General features: G+C 46.5%; 1 protein-coding gene across 7 annotated transcripts in view; it reads left to right on the top strand.

Annotated features, from left to right (window-relative positions):
* LOC135484823 (cytohesin-1-like) overlaps positions 1–20,218 on the top strand; it is a 45,167-nt gene that overhangs the window by 22,443 nt on the left and 2,506 nt on the right. For 4 of the 7 annotated variants that reach the window (XM_064766526.1, XM_064766541.1, XM_064766514.1 and 1 more), the window contains 9 exons: positions 1,760–1,878; positions 2,280–2,360; positions 4,102–4,214; positions 4,399–4,547; positions 4,696–4,807; positions 13,899–13,913; positions 18,492–18,568; positions 19,241–19,391; positions 19,824–19,893. In XM_064766526.1, coding sequence (XP_064622596.1) covers positions 1,760–1,878; positions 2,280–2,360; positions 4,102–4,214; positions 4,399–4,547; positions 4,696–4,807; positions 13,899–13,913; positions 18,492–18,568; positions 19,241–19,391; positions 19,824–19,893 — 887 coding nt within the window. Of the gene's footprint in view, positions 1–1,759; positions 1,879–2,279; positions 2,361–4,101; positions 4,215–4,398; positions 4,548–4,695; positions 4,808–13,898; positions 13,914–18,491; positions 18,569–19,240; positions 19,392–19,823; positions 19,904–20,218 lie in introns of all 7 variants that reach the window. The other 3 variants (XM_064766534.1, XM_064766521.1, XM_064766549.1) reach the window with 2 other exon arrangements.

The following is a 20,218-nucleotide window of genomic DNA, read 5'->3' as shown; positions in this document are numbered from 1 at the left end:
GATACTATTTCAAAATTTGGAAATCTCTCTTAAAAGTTTAGAAAGTTCCGTCATTGTTATGCACTTTTGAAGTAAGGGAGTTGCACTTGAAACAAAGCCAAGCTTTGGTGCAATACTATTGATTGTATCTCATTCAACTATGGCATGATCAGAAAACAGCTGCTTCCAGACCATTCAACTCCACATGTAATCCTTTGTTCAAGCGTTCTATTGACTCTAATCAGATTTCTACCAGATATCTCAGAATTGCGCCAATTTATTCTTGTCTGACATATGATATAAACATGTGAATATTGTTGTACTATTATCATCAGATTTGTAACAATGATGTAGTCAGCCAGGCATAGTTCAGATTGGTCAAGGTGGTCAGATTTGTCAAGATGAAATCCGGCTGTAACAGTAGGCCCTATGTTCAATTGGCGGAAAGTCACCAACTTGACAAGGGCCCGACCTGCACAATTACAGCTTCACATTGTGATTTGGGTTAAACTTCATGTAAACTTGAAGAACAGGATAAAGCCCTTAAATTTTTAATGTGACTCAGATGTTACACACAGGTCAACAGTATGGGTCAGTCTGAGCCCTTGAGAGCCAAGAGCCAAGCTGCTGGATAGATTCGAACTTCAACTTCTTTCTATTAGCAGTTTCTCGAAGGAGAGCTATCAATATCATGATGCAAATGACTTGAAGTTACAGACTGGCCTCTAAAATTGTGGGCATTGTAATAAACTGTAATCGACGTTCATTATCACATCTAAAAGCTCTTACCACTTCTTCCAAAATGGCAATAAACTATACTGGTCATCACAAAACAAATTTTACACCCTGACGAGTCATTGTCACTGATGAAGTTATTACCTGTGGACAGATGGATCTGGTAGCTGTCACTGGTTTAGCTAAGTGTGATGTTCCCGTCTCCTAACCAAATCTTATCTTGTGAACAAGAGAACTGTTTGTCATCATGCTGTCCTCACATTGTTAGAAATCCTCATGGGAGTTGAGAATCGTGGATGGGAGCTGCTCTGAAATGGGCTTCAGCTGTGATGATCGTGTTGGTGCAGCTCATCCATCGTTAGTTTAGGGCAGTCTTAAAACAGAAAAAGAGTCCATGACTTTTGCAACAGGAGAGAGTTTTGTGGGTTTTTGTTGAGGTATTTTCCCTTCTTGATACCAATCCTGAGAGGTAACGGCACCTGGCTTGATCCTCAGATCCAGATATCACAGGCCATGTCAATTTTGTATCAGAATTTGACAACTAATCGAGAGATGACTTCCAAGTGAGTCAATGAATCATGTCCAGCTCATCTCATCAAATACCAATATTGTCTCGGAGAAAGTTCTTGACAACCCAGGAAATGTCAGAGAGATACTTTAGATACGAAAGTGATCTGTGATAGCACCTCTAAAGGTCAAGTCCTCGCTTGTCTCTCAATGAATCATCTACCTGCCTGCCTCTAGGACCTCTTACATGTAGCACAGTAACATTCGATATTTGAAGGCCATGAACAAATAGTTGAAGTAGGAAGTTCACATTTGGGTGAACTTTTAATGATTTGGATGCGACTTCATTAATGACACTTGGCCCATCCTCTTGCTTGGGTGTGTCATGTCTGCATGTCGAAGTGCCGTCGACCCAGAGATGGAAGAATATGTACTTGTGAATGCTGTTTGGAGTAAATACTCTCAGTCAAGAGTTTTGCTTCTACGATGCTTATAATGGCACCTTGTCTAATGCTATGTTCTGTTTCTCTATTTGCAGGGTATCAAATACCTCCTTGAGGAAGGCCTGCTGCAGAACACCCCAGAAGACGTGGCAGAGTTCTTATTCCGTGGCGAGGGTCTCAATAAGACCGCCATAGGGGACTACCTCGGCGAGAGGTGAGTACTTCAAACTGATCCATAGGTCCAGCCAGTGACAGTGACTCTTGGCCAAAATAGGCTATAATGGTGTCCGTACTAGAAAAGGTCTAAAACATATGACAGAAATCAGATACAGTGGACTTGTTTAAATCTGAAGGTTTGATAATATCAAGCTGCATTCTCTTGCCACTTCTAGACACTTTGCCTGGAATTTACTCTGCCAGTATAGCTAGCTGAAGCTGCCAGTCTGAAAAAAGAAAAGTTTTCAAAAGGGAAATCTAAAGAATACTGTCAAACGGTAATTGACTCTTGAATGTTAAGCCTGCACAATAACTAGTATTTTGTTGCAGTACTGATTCAGATGGAATTGTCTCTCGTACCAAATATTGAATTTAAAAGTTTTCTTTCCTTTATTCCAGGAATGACTTCAACATAGCAGTGCTGAAGGCATTTGTGATGAAGCATGAATTTGCTGATATGATCCTGGTGCAGGCACTAAGGTATGTATTAGAAATTGCTGAGTACTCTTTGCTTTGATCACCAACAGTACTACTGCTTGGTGGGCCATAGCCCTTTTCCTCTTGAGCATCTCAAACAGTGTTCCGTCTGTTGAGGATGAGATTGTGCCCAGTGGTGGTGACGTTCACGTCCTCAGTGTTGATGTGTGTGCCTTCTCCTACATGTCTCTCAGCCTTTGCGGTGCCAGTCCCACCGCGATGTCTGGATGATGAGCCTGAAGCCTAGTTGCTAGTACTCAAAAGACAATACAGTTCATGTACATGATCAGCTTCTTTGAAATAGCCTGTAGCCTCCTTGCTAGTACTCTTAAAGTCAATGCAAATAGCGGATCATGGGTACCTAACTAGCCTCATTGGAATGGCCTGTAGCCTACTTGCTGGTACTCAAGCATCATTGAAATAACCTGTAGCGTTGTTGCCAGCACTCTACATCACGTGGGATGATGCAAAAAATCAAATTGGTATCATGGAAATGTGTTGGAATGTTTAGCTCGACAGATGTTTGTTTGATCTGTGAGGAGTTTGATGATATTTTTTTGACTAATGGATTCACTCATTGAAGGTTTATAAGATATAAGTGCAGGCACTTTGGTTCTGGCAAGTTTATTTTGTGAGGTGATGCCTCTCCCAGGCCCTGGGGTATGGCCTTTGGTGGATGGCAGCTAGGATAATCATCAGTATAGAGAACTGCCAGAAGGGAATGGTTCGATAGAAAACAGATAATATGCAATAACACATTGGTGGCAAGTTTTCCTAGCTTCAGAAAGGCTACTGAAAAACTTTCTTCCGAAATAAAAAGGCAGGCAAATCTGGTTATCGCAAAAAAGTTTAGTTTGGAATGCAGTTGGTTTCCAGTGAAGAAAAAAACAACACTTTTACACACTATGTTGCGCTGTAGTATACTGGTAATGAATGGGAACCATGGGATTACTAGACCACAGATACCTGTATTCTCTGAGTTGAAGATACTGCTTCAACTCAAGGTCAACATGAATCATTGCATCTCTTCACCTGTCATTGCAGGTGTGATAACAGCATTCAATCTGAGTAAAAAAACATGATTCTGTGCTGATAGTATTGATGTCCAGGTTCACCTTGGGTGCATGTTCACATGCAAGCGGATTTCATTACACATGAGCTGTTTAAACATGTTGAATATTGAAACTGAACCAGAAAGTGGTTAAAGAGAAGCTGCTTGAGCTCCGATGGTTGGACCACTGGAGGCCATGCAGTAATGCCCAGGGCTGATAAGAGCAGTGTTAGCTGGGTTCTCTTTCACAGAGTACAAAAGGCCAGGTCAGCCTTGGGTGCATGCGCAGCATTTCATACACTTTGTTTGAATGTGTTTTAGAATGTTGAAACTGAACTGAAAAGTGGTCTAACATACTTGGGTTGAACCAATGGCTACTATCCAATATTTGACAATGGGCATTGGGAATGAGGCAAAAACAACTGGAGTCCCGTAACTGTGGATGACAGCTTTATGCATGTAGAAAAGCAACTAGCCCGAGCACAAAATAGAGTGTCAAGTTCTACCGCAAGAGTTGTAACCCCCTACGTTCATTACTTGGGCGATGCTGGCCAGCTTGTCAGAGAATGAGTGCTTATACACCTTCTTTGAAGGTCAATACTTATCATGCATGTCATACCCATATGGTATTCTTATCGTTGTGATACCAGAAATCAAAAGATTGAACTAATGTCATGGTTTGTATATTTCCAGGCAATTCCTGTGGAGTTTCCGTCTTCCTGGTGAAGCACAGAAGATTGATCGCATGATGGAGTGCTTTGCTGAACGCTACTGCGATCAGAACCAAGGCGTGTTCGTAACGACAGGTAAACACTGGCTATTGGCTCTTTTCTTGATTCATATATTTTTTGGCACAAGCATTTGCAGTGTTAGAATTAATCCCTCTGACTGATATATAGAAACTGCCACTTTGGGTGGTATTGAGAGGAGTATAGCCCCTCAAAAATTTACCTTTTATGCGTATATCTGGAACTGACTTCTCTCTTGCAGACACTTGCTATATTCTCTCGTTCGCCATCATCATGTTGAACACGAGTCTCCACAACCCAAGCGTGAAGGACAAGCCAGGTGTGGACCGCTTCATCTCAATGAACAGAGGCATCAACGATGGAGGCGACCTGCCTGAGGATCTTCTCACAGTAAGTCAGGACACTTGAATGTTTGCGTGTATTTCATGATTTGAAAGTGTGTCAAAGTGTGGCCAGTGATGAAAAAACTACAGTACCAACTTTGAAATCTGTGTTAATCTGTGAGAAGACCTCACATCTGACCACTTTATTGTTGCAGAGCTTGTACGACAGCATCAAGAAGGAACCGTTCAAGATTCCAGAGGATGATGGCAATGATCTCATGCATACATTCTTCAATCCGGACAAGGAGGGTTGGCTGTGGAAGCAAGGTGGGTAGCAGACGTGGCAGGGTTATCAGGGGTGTGCTTTCATTTCAGTAGTCTATATTTGGAGTGGGACCACACAATGCCTTGTTCATTGCGCTCCTCTTTGCCTTTGATGGGTATGCTGGTGACATAAACATTGACTGGCTCCTGAACAACATTTAATTCATAAACAAGCTATCATTGAATTTCAAAGACAGGTCATCTGAGTGTTAAGACCAACAATGCTTTAGATTTTCAAACATTTCACACCTAAGCCAGGTTTTGATCAGAGAGGTGTGAAGTTGCAGAGATTCTAAAATGACTATCCACAACAAAAACAACCGATCCTAAACATCTCAGTGGTACTACATAAGCTTCACACCATTTGCCCCAACCCTTTACTCTCCCTCATGACAAAATTGAAAATTTTCCATTCACGAAAAACTTATACCTTTGAAGCAACTCGGCATACTCCTCTGAGGACCCAAATCAGCCCAGTGGTTGGCAAAGGTTGGAACAAAATGTCCTGATTTTGTGTCTGGTTGATACGCATGTGCATACCAGACCATACTTTGCTACTCATTTATGAGCATGCGCGACTGGGTACAAAATCTGGACATTTTTCAAAAACTTCTGCTGATAGTGGTTTCCGATTCAGATTTTGCATGTGGGAGTTGAAATATTTCGGGAGAGGGGGCTACCTTGTGATTGTGTGCAAGCATGTTTCTCTTAGCACTCTGTCCAGACCTGTTTCTAATGCAACTTAAAAACACTTGTGTTCTGAGTGTGTTGGTTTTTATGTCGTTCATACTCTACCCAGGTCAGACTTTTGCATATGTACTCATATCGGATCTACCCGAGGAATTATTTAACTAATTACATTAGAAAATAACCAGCCAGTTCACAAGGCTACGTCCAGGCGGCGCCCCTGTACAGCCCATCAACCGTGCAAGCCGCCATATTGCCAGTACTTTTTCCTCGGCGCCTTGTATCACAAGCACCGAGTTTCTGCTGCTGTTTGCGTTGATTCCCCCGCGACAGTATTGAGAAGGATCCTCCCCCGGACGTCCGTTTTGGAGCTGCCGATTTCAGGAAGCGGGTGAGACCATTCCTTTACCCATCTTTCTCTGAATTCGTCACTTAGAACGCTTTTTCTTCGCCGTTCTCCCAAAAAAAAAAAATTTTCTCGCTCCAGGCTCCGGTCACGTGACCAAATAAATCCAAGTTTTTCTTATCGTTCACTTTCTTTGTGTGGCCTCTCAAGATGCTGGCTCTGCCGCTCTTGTTAGCGTCCTTCTTGTCCTTATTGGGCTTTCCAGCCCTCTTATTGGGCCTGTTACCCTTCTGGGTATTCAGGTGCCCGGGTGCCGGTGTATCGGGGATTATTAGTCCCCGTCCCGGTTCGTCCCCGGCTCGCCAGTCCGCCCCGTCGGACTCGGCGACTGCGGTTTCGTCCGCTGCCGGGACGCTGCCTTCTGCTTCTCCGGCCCCTCGGCCGTCGAAGAAGCAGAAGCCGACCCGGAGAGGCCCCAGAAAGTCTGGTGCGGCCTCTTCTAAGTCCCCCTCCGCTGTTTCTTCTCAGCGGGGGCGAGGCCCCCGGAGCTCTGGCGCCGTTTCGGCGCCCGACTCCGGGGCTCGGGCCGGGCACCCTCCATTCGGAGGTGTGCCCCCCGGGTTCTCTCCTAGGTTGAGCGCCGGTGACCCCCTCATCGGGGCGCCCCCTAGGGAGATTGGCTCCTCCCCCCTTTCACAGGGGGTCGAAGTGAGCGGGACTCTGGACGCTTTGCGTCCCGATCCCCTGGGCGTGGAGCATACCCCGCTGGAGGCAGACCTCCTGATTCAGGAACTCCTCCGGCTACCGGCCGTGGAGTCCTTAGTCACGTCTAAGCCCCCACCTGGCCGGGTTTCCTCCGCCCTCCCCCGTCGGGACCCCCCTGCTGCGGCATTGGGTCGTCCCCCGTCCTCCTCCGGGTTGGATGTGCCTCCGGCAGTGTCTTCGGTTGTGACTGTCTCGTCAGATCACACCGTCACATCTGACCGCTCTGAGGCGACGGGGCGTATCCCATCGGGTTATGAGGCCTGGCAGGCGGCTCACCCCAATTTCCGTCCCCTTCTGAGGACGTCGACCGCCTCCCCGTGGGTTACTGCAGACTCGGGCGTCACCCCCCCTGTTCTGCCGCCCCCTCTTGTCTCGCACGGAGGTGACCTACCCCCCTGGGGTAGGGGTGCGACAATGGGGCATTACGTCCGTTCTAGAGACCCTAGGGTCTGTCCGGACGTCGGGAGGGTTCGCCCCACGATTTCGCCGGTGCGACCCCGTCCCTCCCTGTCTGGCTCTGCGGGTCTGAGCTCCACCCCCTTTGTGGTGAGTAGCCCCCCGCCATCCCTGCCTGCCCCAGGTATGTCCAGACAGGATCCCCGGCCTATCGCACCGGGCCTTACGGCCCAGCAGCGTCAGGTCCTGCAGAGTTTGGCTGCCCATCTGGAGACCAAAAATCTCTCAGATAGGGCCCCTCAGCAGCAGGCCGGGAGACCAGTGGCCTTTGAGCTGCCCCAAGTCCCCATGGAGGTCGACTATCAATTCGATGAGTCGCAATCTTCCATCGGGCAGGCCCCTCAGGCTGACTGCCCCTCTGGAACAGAGGACCCCACCATTGTGGCTGGGATGCGCGATCTTCGCGCGCTCGTCCGGCAGTTCGTGCCGACCGAGCATTGTCCTCTCCCGCCGGTCAACCCCGCGCTCGGCCGTGCTCCCTTCGATCTTTTCGGGGATGCCGACGAGCCGGACTTGGCTGCCGTGCCGGACCGGGCACTCGATGAGTTGCCCCCCTCCCCTGCCTTGATCAGAGCCTCTCATTGGCTCGATTCAACGCTTAGGGACACGGCGCCGTCCTGCGGGGGCCACCAGCGCTCCCTGGTCTCGACTTTGCCGTCGACTGGACCGGGAGCCTGGACGAAGGCGGGGAAGCGCTTCACGGCCACTTCCCCTCACAGTCCTTCGTATAGGCCAGAATACTATAGAGTATCGCCGTCGGGGACTGACCCGGTCTCACTCATCCCCTTGAGGGATGATGTGCAGCTCGCCGGGTTGGTCGTTCCGAAAGTCCTCACGTCTGCTCCTATGAGGGATGCCAAGAACGATGAGGCCCTGGCCAAGGAGACGCAGTCGGTGTTATCGTACGCCGACTTGACGCTCTGTGCCCTGTCCAGGTCGTTGGCTGCGGACGCCACGGATGAGCAACGCATCCTGGCTATGTCCTTACAGCAGTCACTGCAACATGCCAGTGACTTAGCTGCCAAACAAGCAGCCAACGCGGTGCTGAAGCGCCGGGACCTCCTCATCGAGGGGCTGAGTGTGGTCCGCGCCCAGTTTCTGCGCGGGGCCTTGCGGACCGCCCCTTTGGGCGGTCCCTTCTTATTCCACGATTCGCTGCCTGATACCTTAGGGGCTCAGCGCGAGTCGGATAAGAGTCGTGAGGGGGACCCTCCTCCCCCCAGACAGGCCCCCCGCCCGCGTTCCTCTTCATGGTCCGCGGGCCGGGGACGTCAGCCGGAGTTTAGACGCCCCCGGGGTGCGTCGGCCTCTCGTGGGCCCTCGGCCTCGCAGGGCTCCTCCGGGTCTTTTCGTCCCCGAGGGCAGACAGAAGCTGCGGCTCCAGCCCGCCCCTCCAATAAGCGCCACCGCTCCTCAGGTCAGGGCGGAGGTGGCGGGCAGCCCAAGCGCCCCTTCCGGCCACAACAGCGGAAGGGTCGCGGGGGCAGGCGTCGGTGACTTGTCACCTTCTCCTCGGGCGCTAATAGGCGACACTCCCTCGGACTCTGTCGTTGGGGGCCGACTGCGCCATTTCGCAGCCTTTTGGGTCGGATGGTGTCAAAAAGGCTCCCCAGTCCCGGACATGCTCCGGCACGGGGTTCGCCTCGATTTTGCCCATCCTCCCCCAACGACATCGACTCCCCACCCGGTATTACCCCCCGTGGACCCGGCCAGGGCCGAAGCCCTTCGGTCCGAGGTCAACTCCCTCCTCCAGAAGGAGGCTGTCACGGTGGTGGAAGACCACTCCTCCCCGGGCTTTTACAGCCACATCTTCTTGGTTCCGAAGAAGTCGGGAAAATGGAGATTGGTCATAGACCTGTCCAGCCTGAACCGGTTCCTCAGGGTACCCAGTTTCAGGATGGAAACAACAAGGTCAGTGGCAACAGCGGTGCAGCCCGACGATTGGGCCGTCTCCATGGACTTGCAGGATGCGTATTTTCACATCCCAGTCCATCCAGACTTTCAACATTTCCTTCGCTTTTACTTCGAAGGCAAAATTTATCAGTTTCAGGCCTTGCCTTTCGGCCTGGCTTCCGCTCCGCTTATTTTCACAACCGTCGTCAGGGCGTTCGCCGCCCCGTTTCACGCTTTGGGCTTCAAGCTCCATTGCTACTTAGACGACTGGCTGCTGCGTTGCCAATCCCGTCCCCGTCTTCTCAAGCAGACTCGGTTCTTGCTCAAGACGGCGACCCAGGCCGGGTGGATAACAAACTTAGAAAAATCCGAGCTAGACCCGTCTCAGGATTTTGTCTTCGTGGGAGTACGTTTCCGTACCAGAGAGGGCCTCATGTCCCCACCTCAGGACCGGGTCACCAAGATCCGGTCTCTGATTCGGGCTTTCCGTCGTCGAGACAGCGCCACAGCCAGACAGTTCCTGTCCCTGCTGGGCCTGCTCAATTCGGCGGCGGACCAGGTTCCTCTCGGTCGCCTGTATATGCGCCCCCTCCAGCTCCTCCTACTCTCGAGTTGGCGCCCCTTCTCGGACCCACTCGATCGAGCAGTAGCACTCCCTTCCATGCTACTGGAGGACGTTTGGAGGTTCTGGGGGACGGGGACGGAGCTCCTCCGCGGGGTGCAGCTCCGTCCGTTACCCCCCCAGATGTCCCTCTTCACGGACGCCTCCCTCTTCGGATGGGGGGCTCACCTGAACGAGGGCGACCTGACCACCAAGGGCACGTGGTCAGGGGAGGAGTCTCGCCTTTCGATCAATATTCTCGAAATGCAGGCTGTCATCCTAGCCGTGAAGGCCTTTTCGTCCCGGTTACGGGGTCACAGGGTATCTCTGTTCTCCGACAACTCGACTGTCGTCGCCTATATTCGGAGACAAGGGGGAACGAGGTCCGACACTCTGTGTCGTCTGACATGGGACCTCCTACAATTTTGTCGTCGGCTGGACATCCAGCTCTTCCCCCGTCACATCCCCGGCAAGAGGAACATCCTGGCGGATGCTCTCTCCAGAGCCGATCGCTTAGTCCAGACCGAGTGGACCCTCCATCAGGAGATTGTGTCCCGGCTGGCCGGGATGTGGGATGCGCCGATTGTGGACCTTTTCGCCACTCGCCTCAACAAGAGATTCACCCTGTATTACTCCCCTCTCCCGGACGACGAGGCCTTGGGAGTAGACAGCCTGTCGGCCTCCTGGGACGGCCTCAATGCTTATGCATTCCCGCCAACCCCTCTGTTGCTGCCGGTTCTGAACAAAGTGGCCTCATCGCGCGTCAGGCTTTGCCTGATCGCCCCTTGTTGGCCGAACCAAGCTTGGTTCCCGGTGTTGCTGGAGCTCCTGACGGACCACCCCCGCAGATTGCCGGAGTGGGACCGCCTGCTATATCACCCGATAGGCCGGGTCTACCATCAGGACCCTTCTTTCTACAGGCTTCACGCCTGGAGACTATCGGGCATTTCCTCCGAGAGAGAGGCTTTTCGGAGGACGTTATCCGAAAAGTCGCTCAGCCTCAGAGACAGTCTACCCTTACATCATACGACAGTAAGTGGCTCGTCTTTCGAGACTGGTGCGGAGAGCACGGAGTTTCTCCGATCGCTCCCACTCTTCCCAACTTCCTCGATTTCCTAAACTTTTTGTTTACGGTTCGGAAGTTTTCGGTCCAGGGGGTTAAGGGCTATCGCTCTGCCATTGCCGTCACCCTTAGACTGACAGGCTCCTGGCAACCGGCTTGGGATGACGCCTTGTCATCGTTGCTTCGCAACATGTCTCTGGAGCGTCCCCGCTCCTTACATTGCGTCCCCAAGTGGGATCTCTCGGTGGTGTTACGGGCTCTTATGAGATTTCCATTCGAGCCCTTGCACCTAGCAGATAGGAAGCATCTTACCTTTAAGACCGTCTTCTTGGTGGCCTTAGCTACGGCCCAGAGACGGTCCGAGCTCCATGCCCTAGCTTTTGACAAGCTAGCCTTCAATGAGAGGGGCGCGGTCCTAGAATTTGTCCCAGGCTTTATTGCGAAGAACCAGGCGCCTTCCACCTCCAGGCGCCCGGTTCTTATTCCATCCCTTTCCAGGGTGGTCTCTCGAGACCTCCCGGATAGAACTCTCTGCCCCGTCCGGGCCTTGAGGTTCTATGTCGATAAGACCAAAGACCCTGCCGTCCGTCTCGGCAGAAAGCGTCTTTTTCTGTCTTATCGCGAGGGATTCACACGGGAGATTGCGCCCGCCACGGTCGCCAGATGGTTGGTGGCCACCATCCGGCAGGCCTACTCCATGACTCTTCAGTCTCCGGAGCTTCGCCGCCTGGGTTCCGTGACGGCCCACGAGATTCGTGCCATCTCGACTTCATGGGCCGAATATAGGGGAGTCGCCTTGAACGAGGTCTTGGAGGCGGCGACGTGGAGTTCTCACTCCACTTTCTCCCAACATTATATGCGCGATTGTTCCGTGATGACTGACGGTATGCTGTCTCTCGGTCCAATCGTCGCTGCTCAGCACGTAGTCTAGGTTCTCCCTGCCTAGCCTACCCGCCGGACTCCTCACTCCGGATTCTCCGTCCTTCCCTCTAAAGATGGGGGGGAGGTGCGGACATTCATGCCGGGACGTGGTTCCCCTGTGCATGTGCCCCGTCCGGATGTCTTAGGTTGAGCCGCCTAGACTTTGTGGGTTGTCCCCGCACGCAGAGGGTGGTTACCCTCTTAAGTCCACACATTCTTTTGGCGAGGTGTGTGCTGAGCAAGTACCATGCGATGTGCTACCTTACTCTAGGGGGTAGTTGATAACCTTAAGGCCTTTCCATTATTCTTTTATATGGTGGCCTGACCGTTGAGCCATGAGCATCCCCATTTCTCTTTGGTCTGGTTATCCCGGTCTCACCCGTTGGGTTCTGCTATGCGGCTTGGAGACAGTTCACGTCGCTACATGGTAAGTCACGTTTACCCACCTTCCTTAGGTTGTTGGTATTCGATGCAAAAGTCTGACCTGGGTAGAGTATGAACGACATAAAATTCCCATTTCCTGTGGAAATGTGATTTTATTAGTTCATACCTACCCAGGTCAGACTGCCCACCCGTCCGTCCCCACAGCAACGGGACTTACTTGAGTTGCTTGAGTAAAAAGTACTGGCAATATGGCGGCTTGCACGGTTGATGGGCTGTACAGGGGCGCCGCCTGGACGTAGCCTTGTGAACTGGCTGGTTATTTTCTAATGTAATTAGTTAAATAATTCCTCGGGTAGATCCGATATGAGTACATATGCAAAAGTCTGACCTGGGTAGGTATGAACTAATAAAATCACATTTCCACAGGAAATGGGAATTTCAGTGGAATGCATCAAATTCATATGACACTATCTATGACCACCTCCACGGTGCCCGGTTGATTGACCACACTAGAGTGGCTGATAAATTTCTGGCAACAATAACAGATCCACTCAATCTTTTCTCAAAAGGAGTTCAGAGGGGTATATTGCACTCCTTACACCCCTCAATTTCACCAGTCACAAAAAGATTGGTGGGTCTGTTAGCAGTAGTCTATATACTAGTCTAGTGTGGTCAATCGATTTGGCTGCGTGGCCTCTATTAAAACAAGACAGAACCGTTAATTCTGTGATCTTGTCATTTAACCCTTCCTGCTGACCTATGCACCGCTGCTTTCTCTTAACTTGGCTTATCATTCATATCCATTACACTGTCATTTCTCCATGTTTCCATCATATTTCACATTGCAGAAATTTCACTCCTCTGATCAAAACCTGGCTTCAGACCAAATTTTGAAACTTCCTCTGTTCCCTAAAAGTTTTTCTGGTTGAAAAGCAACAGCCACTTGTGAAATCAGAAATATTAGATTAGGGATTTTTCGAATTACTTATAAGTTGTCAACTGTTAGTTGAAGAGGGGCCCACTTTTTGGAACTAGACTACACACTGATTCAGTGCTTGATGGGGGAAATTGAATCCTCTGCACAGCAAAAAACGAGAGTTACGAAGTGCCAATCTGTTACTTATCTTCTTAGTGGACAAAATTATCAAATGGCAAAGCCAGTTGCATGTGCTGTACTGATAGGAAATGCTTAGCATGGGATTGGGGTAAGAATTTGTGGGATCGTTGCACTTTAACACTGCTGTAAGAATGGGGTACTTGTTCTCCAAAACTGAGTACGGATATGGATAGTTTGGGGGACGCTTTATGCTTAATATCGATGGAGGTGAATTTCATAGAATGGGACTTGGGTGCTTTGGTTTGTGAAATAATTTGTGTTCTGTCACCTCTCCGTATCTCAAGTTGTCACATGAACTCGTAGTTAGATTCCACTTTCCCGTCACTCTCATCACTTTGATTTAGTATTTCAGCTATATTGAATATCATGTATAAGTCAGTTGTCCAGTTATAATCTTCTTTAATATGCAATTCAAGTCGCAAAGCTTATGCAGGATATAATTCTAAGTTCACGCTATTGTGCTGGTAGCATTTCATGAATAAAAATTTGATCAAAAATACATAAGCTCGCTCATGGGAATGTATTTTTGATCTTATTCATGAAATAACAAAACATAGGTCATACATGTACATGTATTAGATACAATGTGCTGAGGTTACTTTTTGTCACAAGTTAGAAAGTTGAACCATTCTGCGAATTATGCCTCCTGTCTATTGATGACAATGTTTTGAAATTCTGTGTTGAGTCCTGCAATCTGCAAAGCTGTAAATCGGAAAAATTTGAGTCGCTGTAAAAACAAATGAAACTATTTGTGACGAAAATTCCTTCACCACATTGTGCACTGCCAAGCCGATGAACCCGTTTGGACATGTTTTAATCTGTATGCCACTTTTCTCTTCTTCTCCAACTTGACCACTACAGGGGCATCAAAGCTGAGTAAGTCTGCACCGTACACAACTGCTGTGTCTTCATCGAGTGTTTCATTATGTTCTATTACGTTCATTTGCTTTCGGTTATCATTTAAACAAGGGGATTACGTGTTAGGTCTAAACTTTGTATCATTTTAGTCATAATCCATAATTGTTAGACTAGGGTGTCTGTTTATAATCTTAAGTGGTGGGTCTCTTTTAATTTTTTTGTGTATTGATTATTAAACTGTTGCCATTCTCATTTGTTTCCCTCTGTGGCAAGCCATGTTAACAGAAATGCTCTTCAGAGACTTAGTGACTTTCTTGTCCTGGCCAAGTTTGTGAATGTCATTGGTTTGGACCACAGGGCCAACTGCTTGAACCAGGCCAGAGCTCAGATAAAGAACATCTCTGAAGTGTGTTTCTGTGAGGAACTGGCCTGCACCAATGATTCTTTGAACTGATAGGCCAGCAAAAGCTTTACACAGAAGTGGTTAATGGCTTTTCCAGGCCTGTGGCAACCTCTTCTTTGCTATTTTCGAAGAACTATTCTGGAAAACAATGAGTTTTATGGTAGACAGTCCCCATATCCTCTGTTGCTTATACCCAGCACTGTCTGTGCTGTTATGATACTGGTAACTGTGGCTTATCCTGAATCCTGCTAAGTTCCGACTTTTTGTTTGTCTTTGTACCAGTATTCAGGCTGTCCTGATGGTTGAACGAACCTGGAACCCATTTCGTTCCTTACCTTTATGGACTTATGAGGTGTGTGAGCCTGTCCAAGTTCAAGAGACTAGTTTTCACACATATTGTGAAGTTTTGGCCTTCACCAATATAAGCAGAGCCACATGACCCTGAATAATACCGGTAGTCTCACTGACTGAATAACTTCTTTGATATGATGGTGTTGATCAGTTTAAAATGTCTTATGAATCCCACTCTGATGTCTGGACAAGTTCAAATATGTAACAACTAGAAAATGGTCTGCATCAAAAGTATTCTTGGGTATGAAGAGAATTCTGTAGGTGCTACTCTTAGTATATGATTTGGGGTATTTTGGATTAGGCTTTGTTTGGGAATGGAGGGTTTAGATTTGATCCTAGTTACTTGGAGACCATTTCATCTTCATTGACGACCTCTGGTTACAGCAGTGTCATTATGCACATGCATGGCATGTTGGAGAAACCTCGGACACAATGTCAATAGTTCATACTGTATAGTGAGCAATATTTTCACATAAAACGTGCTTGTGTGCACTTGTTGAAAGACTGATTACAATGTCTGGGGCCTTGTTTTAGGAAGCAGTGCATACTGTACTATTGGGTGAGCTGATTCCACTTTCGGAGACCCCCAAACCGCACCAAAGAAGATAACTTTCCATGCAGTATTCCCTCCAAAAAAGCTATTTGTCAATCCCACGTGGATTGTTTGGAAATTTTGGAGAAAAATCTTTCCTCACTATACAGTTGAACTATGAAACACAGTCTGCGCAATGCCTGCACATCAAGCATTATCAAAAACTGGTTCATCACGCACAACAGTCTTGATCTTCCAGATCAATTGCAGAAACATTGTCATTTATATCATGATGACTTCAGTTTCACCCATCATTGCTATGTCAGGTTGCTTGTCTCGATGGTCTTGGCTTTTGCTATGCTGGTCACCCTTGGATCTTGGTATCTTGTCCTCCAGCCTGTTGCCCAACCTGGTCTTGACTCCTCATCCTCCGTCATCATTGCATAGTTGCTACATATTAGGTCATCATCTCCATTGTCATCATCATCATCATCATCATCATCAGCAGCAGCAGCATTACCACCATCATCTTTTAATCTGGTAGATCATCTTGGTTGACGTCTGCCTCTGTTGAAGAGGTCTTCCTCTGTTGCGGAGGTTTCCTATTCCCTCATTGCATTTGAAAGTTAATTTCACTAGATGGCTCCTCAAAGTCAATGAATGCTGAATTGGTCTTGATGTACCCTTCGGGATATCCACATTCATGAAGACCCTTTAAGCCTTTGTATGTGAATCCAAAAATAAGGTCCCTATCCATTTAGTCCCTTCGTCTTCTGAAGATAGAAATGGAAATTTTGACTAGATCTTCTCATAAAGCAGTGGGATATGATGAAACAGCTCTTTTTATTCCAATTCAAGAAGTTCTTAGTCAAAATTTTTGATAGAAATTAGTGAAATTGTAGACTTGTTCAAATTTGCATAGTGTTAGATATCTGCATTGAGATATCGTTTTCCTCATCAGCATCATCATCATCATCATCATCTTTACCACCTTCTACATCATTAAGATCATCAGCATCATTATCATCGCCATGCTTTGCCTTGAATGGTGCAAATATATCCAAGCTAGCTTCAAACTTCTGCTTTACTGCATACCCCTTCCCCTGCGCGGGATTACAGGGATTATAAAGTGTTTATGCCAAAATGTGGCAATACTGTTCGTACTGATATGAATCAAATTCTGTGGCTTTGTTGGATGCCAATAGCTTCTTGCCGCCTGGGACTGCCAAAGTCTGGCTATTGGCTTGGCTTACCGTTCAAAATGGCCTCAACCCAATTGTCAATCAGCTGTGTGTCATACCCCAGTTGTTGCCCAGTTGTATTATTTTATCGAATTTTGCAACTTTATTTTCGGCAGCTTCAGAAAAATAGCACAATTCTGTTGTCTTTGCTGGACTATACTTTTCCAATGTTTTCCACACAAACTGAAACTTAATTCCATGTAACAGTTTCATCCTAAAATATATTGGTGATACATGTATATCCGTATCAATTGGAGCTCTCTCATATTGATGTTTACATTATAAACCATATCGACTTTTAAAAGGAATAATTTGGAATTTCTTATCATTTTAGATTATATCTTTATAGCACCATTCCCTGTTTTACATCATCAACACATCACGTTTTCATGCATTTTCACTCAGTCAAGATGTTAGTGTTGATTTCTTTGCACCCAGGACAAAACGTGCACATGATTTTTACGTATTTTGATAAATTCATGAGTTGATGAGTTCACACATGCATGTAAATTGAATCATGGTGTACTGTAAATGTTGTCGGAATGATATCTGTAAAAGTTGTTGGCTTTAAGTGTAATGTGTGCTGTGATTGGCCAGTGAGTAGATTCCATTCTTTAGGAGAAGGCTTGTCTTCATGGTGATATAGATGAAAGAGACACTTGGACAAGGAGAACATAGTCTCCTGAACAAACTTTGTTTTGTCCATCTGATTGCACGGAAGACCTCAAGCTAGACCCCAGGGGATGGACATGAAACAGCCCAGCATTCCCTGCCGCACAAGCCTTGGTTGATTGTACTGTTGAGTTGATTGATGTACACAGTGTTCAGCATGTACATGTACTTGCGTGGTACTCGATGCCATGTGCGCTGTCAGTGTGATGATGTTTTTCGATGTTAGTATTTATTTAATTACTTGTCGCCAAGGAACTATTTCAAAATGGTGTATATAATTAATTTGTAGAGAAAAATTTCATTGTATAATAGCATATCTCTTTAAAACTACAGGAGTTAATCTCAAATTGTGTGAAATTGACTCATCATTTTAGGCCTTGTGATATTCAGTAATTTCAGTATCTGCCTCTATGCAGGAGGCCAGTAAAACAGTAAAAATCTGTACATACTCTTTATTTTCTATGAATATTTTTCCTGAATTGTGACTTTCCTATTCCAAACTTCATTTCGTGGATTGATCCTTCTGCATGTGTCAAAAACATCTCATCAGAAATCATAAATTTCATCATTTTTCTAAATAACTAAAACATTTCAAACTTCAGTTATCGCTAGCTTTAACCTTTCTAAAACGGAACTGGTTTAATTTTTCTACTCACTTCTCCAAATAAAACCGAAACATGTTTATCTAATCTAACACTATTTAAATCTTGTAATATCATTAACTATTTTTCTGTCTCAGTCAAGCTTGTAAATATCAATATCATAACAATTACATTAACAGCGACTTTGAACAAAGTTCTATTGGCAAAAAATATCTTTAAAAGCTGGATATAGGAACTCAGTTCAGTATATGAGGAGTCCGTTTAATTCAGAAATTCCTCCATCCTGATGAGTGAAAGAAATGGTTAAAACTGATTTCATCTTTGACAGGAAAGTGAATTTCAAGAGCATGGAATCTTTGCACATTTGAGTGGAATATGTCACATCCCAATGTTGATCTTATACTCATCAGTATTCAATTTCAGGTGAAAAGGTTCAATTTTTTTCACTGTTTCTAAGTACCAAATCATACCTAAACATCGATAGCCAGCAAAGACAGGTTCTGTGTATACATACACATTATAACGTTAACCCATTTTGTTTGTATCAAGATGAAACTGACAACAGTTCTCTACTCATGCAGAACCTTGTCATAATGTTCTTGCTGGAAACAAAATGGGTTAGCAGTTTCTTTTAAAGTCTTAAACATCTTAAATGTTCCTTGGGACTTGCCACTTTTGTATGCTGCAACTGCCACATTATTCAAAAGCACTCATGATTTAGTTGTCTCAGCATGGCATAGATTTGGATGTTGACCTTTCATCCCTGACCTTTAACCTCTCTCTCCTCCCTTCCAGGCGGCCGATATCGCACCTGGCGAAGACGTTGGTTTATTCTTAACGACAACTGTTTGTACTACTTCGAGTTCACCACCGTAAGTACCGGCCATTTCTCTACAGCTATGCACCACATCGCACTTCAATGGGGGGCGGTTCAGGGTCATACTTAGCGGGAAGGGGTCTGCTCCCCCAGGCCTCTCCAAAAAACATGTGTTTCATGCAGATTTGGGATTAAAAGTGGTATTCTTCCCCTTCCCACCGCCAGAGAGCCTGTTGCCCCCTCCCCCTCTAGACGAAAATGTTAAATGTGCCTGAGGGTTCCTAGCCTTGGGGGTCAAGTGGCGGTACCAAACTTCACATACAAAGCTACTTGGAACTTTGAATTTACTTCTTCTTCTGAAGGGTTTAAGTAATGTTATAAACTGTGTGTGGTCGACTATCTGTCATGAAGTATATCAACTAGTGTCAATATTTGGATTAGAGATAGATACCAGATACCTGGCCTCATGAGTTTGATTAAGGAGGATAAGATGAGCATGATGTTGTCTCTTCTTGTTTACATCTCAATGACTTGTTCTCATATCATGACCATCACACTGATTGTATGCACTCTGTGGTAGGTTTGTACTTCATTTTCAGTCCTGTTGGTGTTTTCTTGGGCCAAAAAAAACAATGAGAAGAAGTTTAGTAACTATAATCCCTTACAACACCTCATTAGACTCAAGTTAGAGCAAGGTTTTCATTCATTGACTTCATTCGTTTTGCAGGACAAGGAGCCTAAGGGCATCATCCCGCTGGAGAACATCCAAGTACGCGATGTACCCGACAGGAACAAACCCCACTGCTTTGAGCTCTACTCATTCAATAATGAAATCATCAAGGCTTGCAAGACTGACAATGAGGGCAAGGTCGTCGAAGGTGAGTAAAATTGAAAAATAACGAGATGACAAATGTCACTTTGTCTTTCAAATGATCACCATTATAATGAAAATTAAGTTACAACCTGTTAATCCAAGAATGAGGTCATCATCTCATGAACTGAACAGTATCATGACAGGGATGACTTGTCATTCATAGAAAGGCTATGGTGTCATTGACATGTAGGCTGAAGTGATGCTGTGATATCACACCATCTTAATAGTGAACTCAAAGGGAAGTAACAGTTATTTTGCCTTGATGTTAAAGCAAATATAGATTAACAGGTATGTGCAGTACTAGCAAAATGCATCCTGAAGTCGGTGTAGTTAGTTTCTTTGACATTTCGAATGTGGGTTGTGACCGAGGTAGTGAAAAGTATCCTGATCATTCTCATTCATTAACATAGAGATAATTAATCATCCTTCATTTCAGGTAAACACACTGTTTACAGGATGTCTGCCTCCACCGAGGATGAGAAGGAGGAATGGATCAAATGCATCAAGTATGTAGGGGTAAGATTTGGCTTGGGAGTGTGGTGGTGATGTGGGAAAGGGGTAAGACTTGGCATGAGCGGGTGGTGGTGTTGTGGGGAGCCAGGCACTCCTTAGTGCCTATCCTCTGCATTCTTTCCTTGTCAGAGTTGTTTAAAGTCGAGTTATCCTTGTCTTCTGGTTGTGACTTCATCTTCGTAAGACAAATTTCAAATGAATGGACATTGTTTAATCACCTTGTCATCTCTCTCATGCAACTCAACAGTGATGTTTTATGTATTTCCATTACATCAGGGGTCCATCTAAGCCTATTATTGGTGGTACATTTCAATGGCT

This window comes from Lineus longissimus, chromosome 1 (assembly GCF_910592395.1).
Source record: "Lineus longissimus chromosome 1, tnLinLong1.2, whole genome shotgun sequence".
NCBI lineage: Eukaryota > Metazoa > Nemertea > Pilidiophora > Heteronemertea > Lineidae > Lineus > Lineus longissimus.
This window is presented reverse-complemented; position numbering and strand designations above follow the sequence as displayed.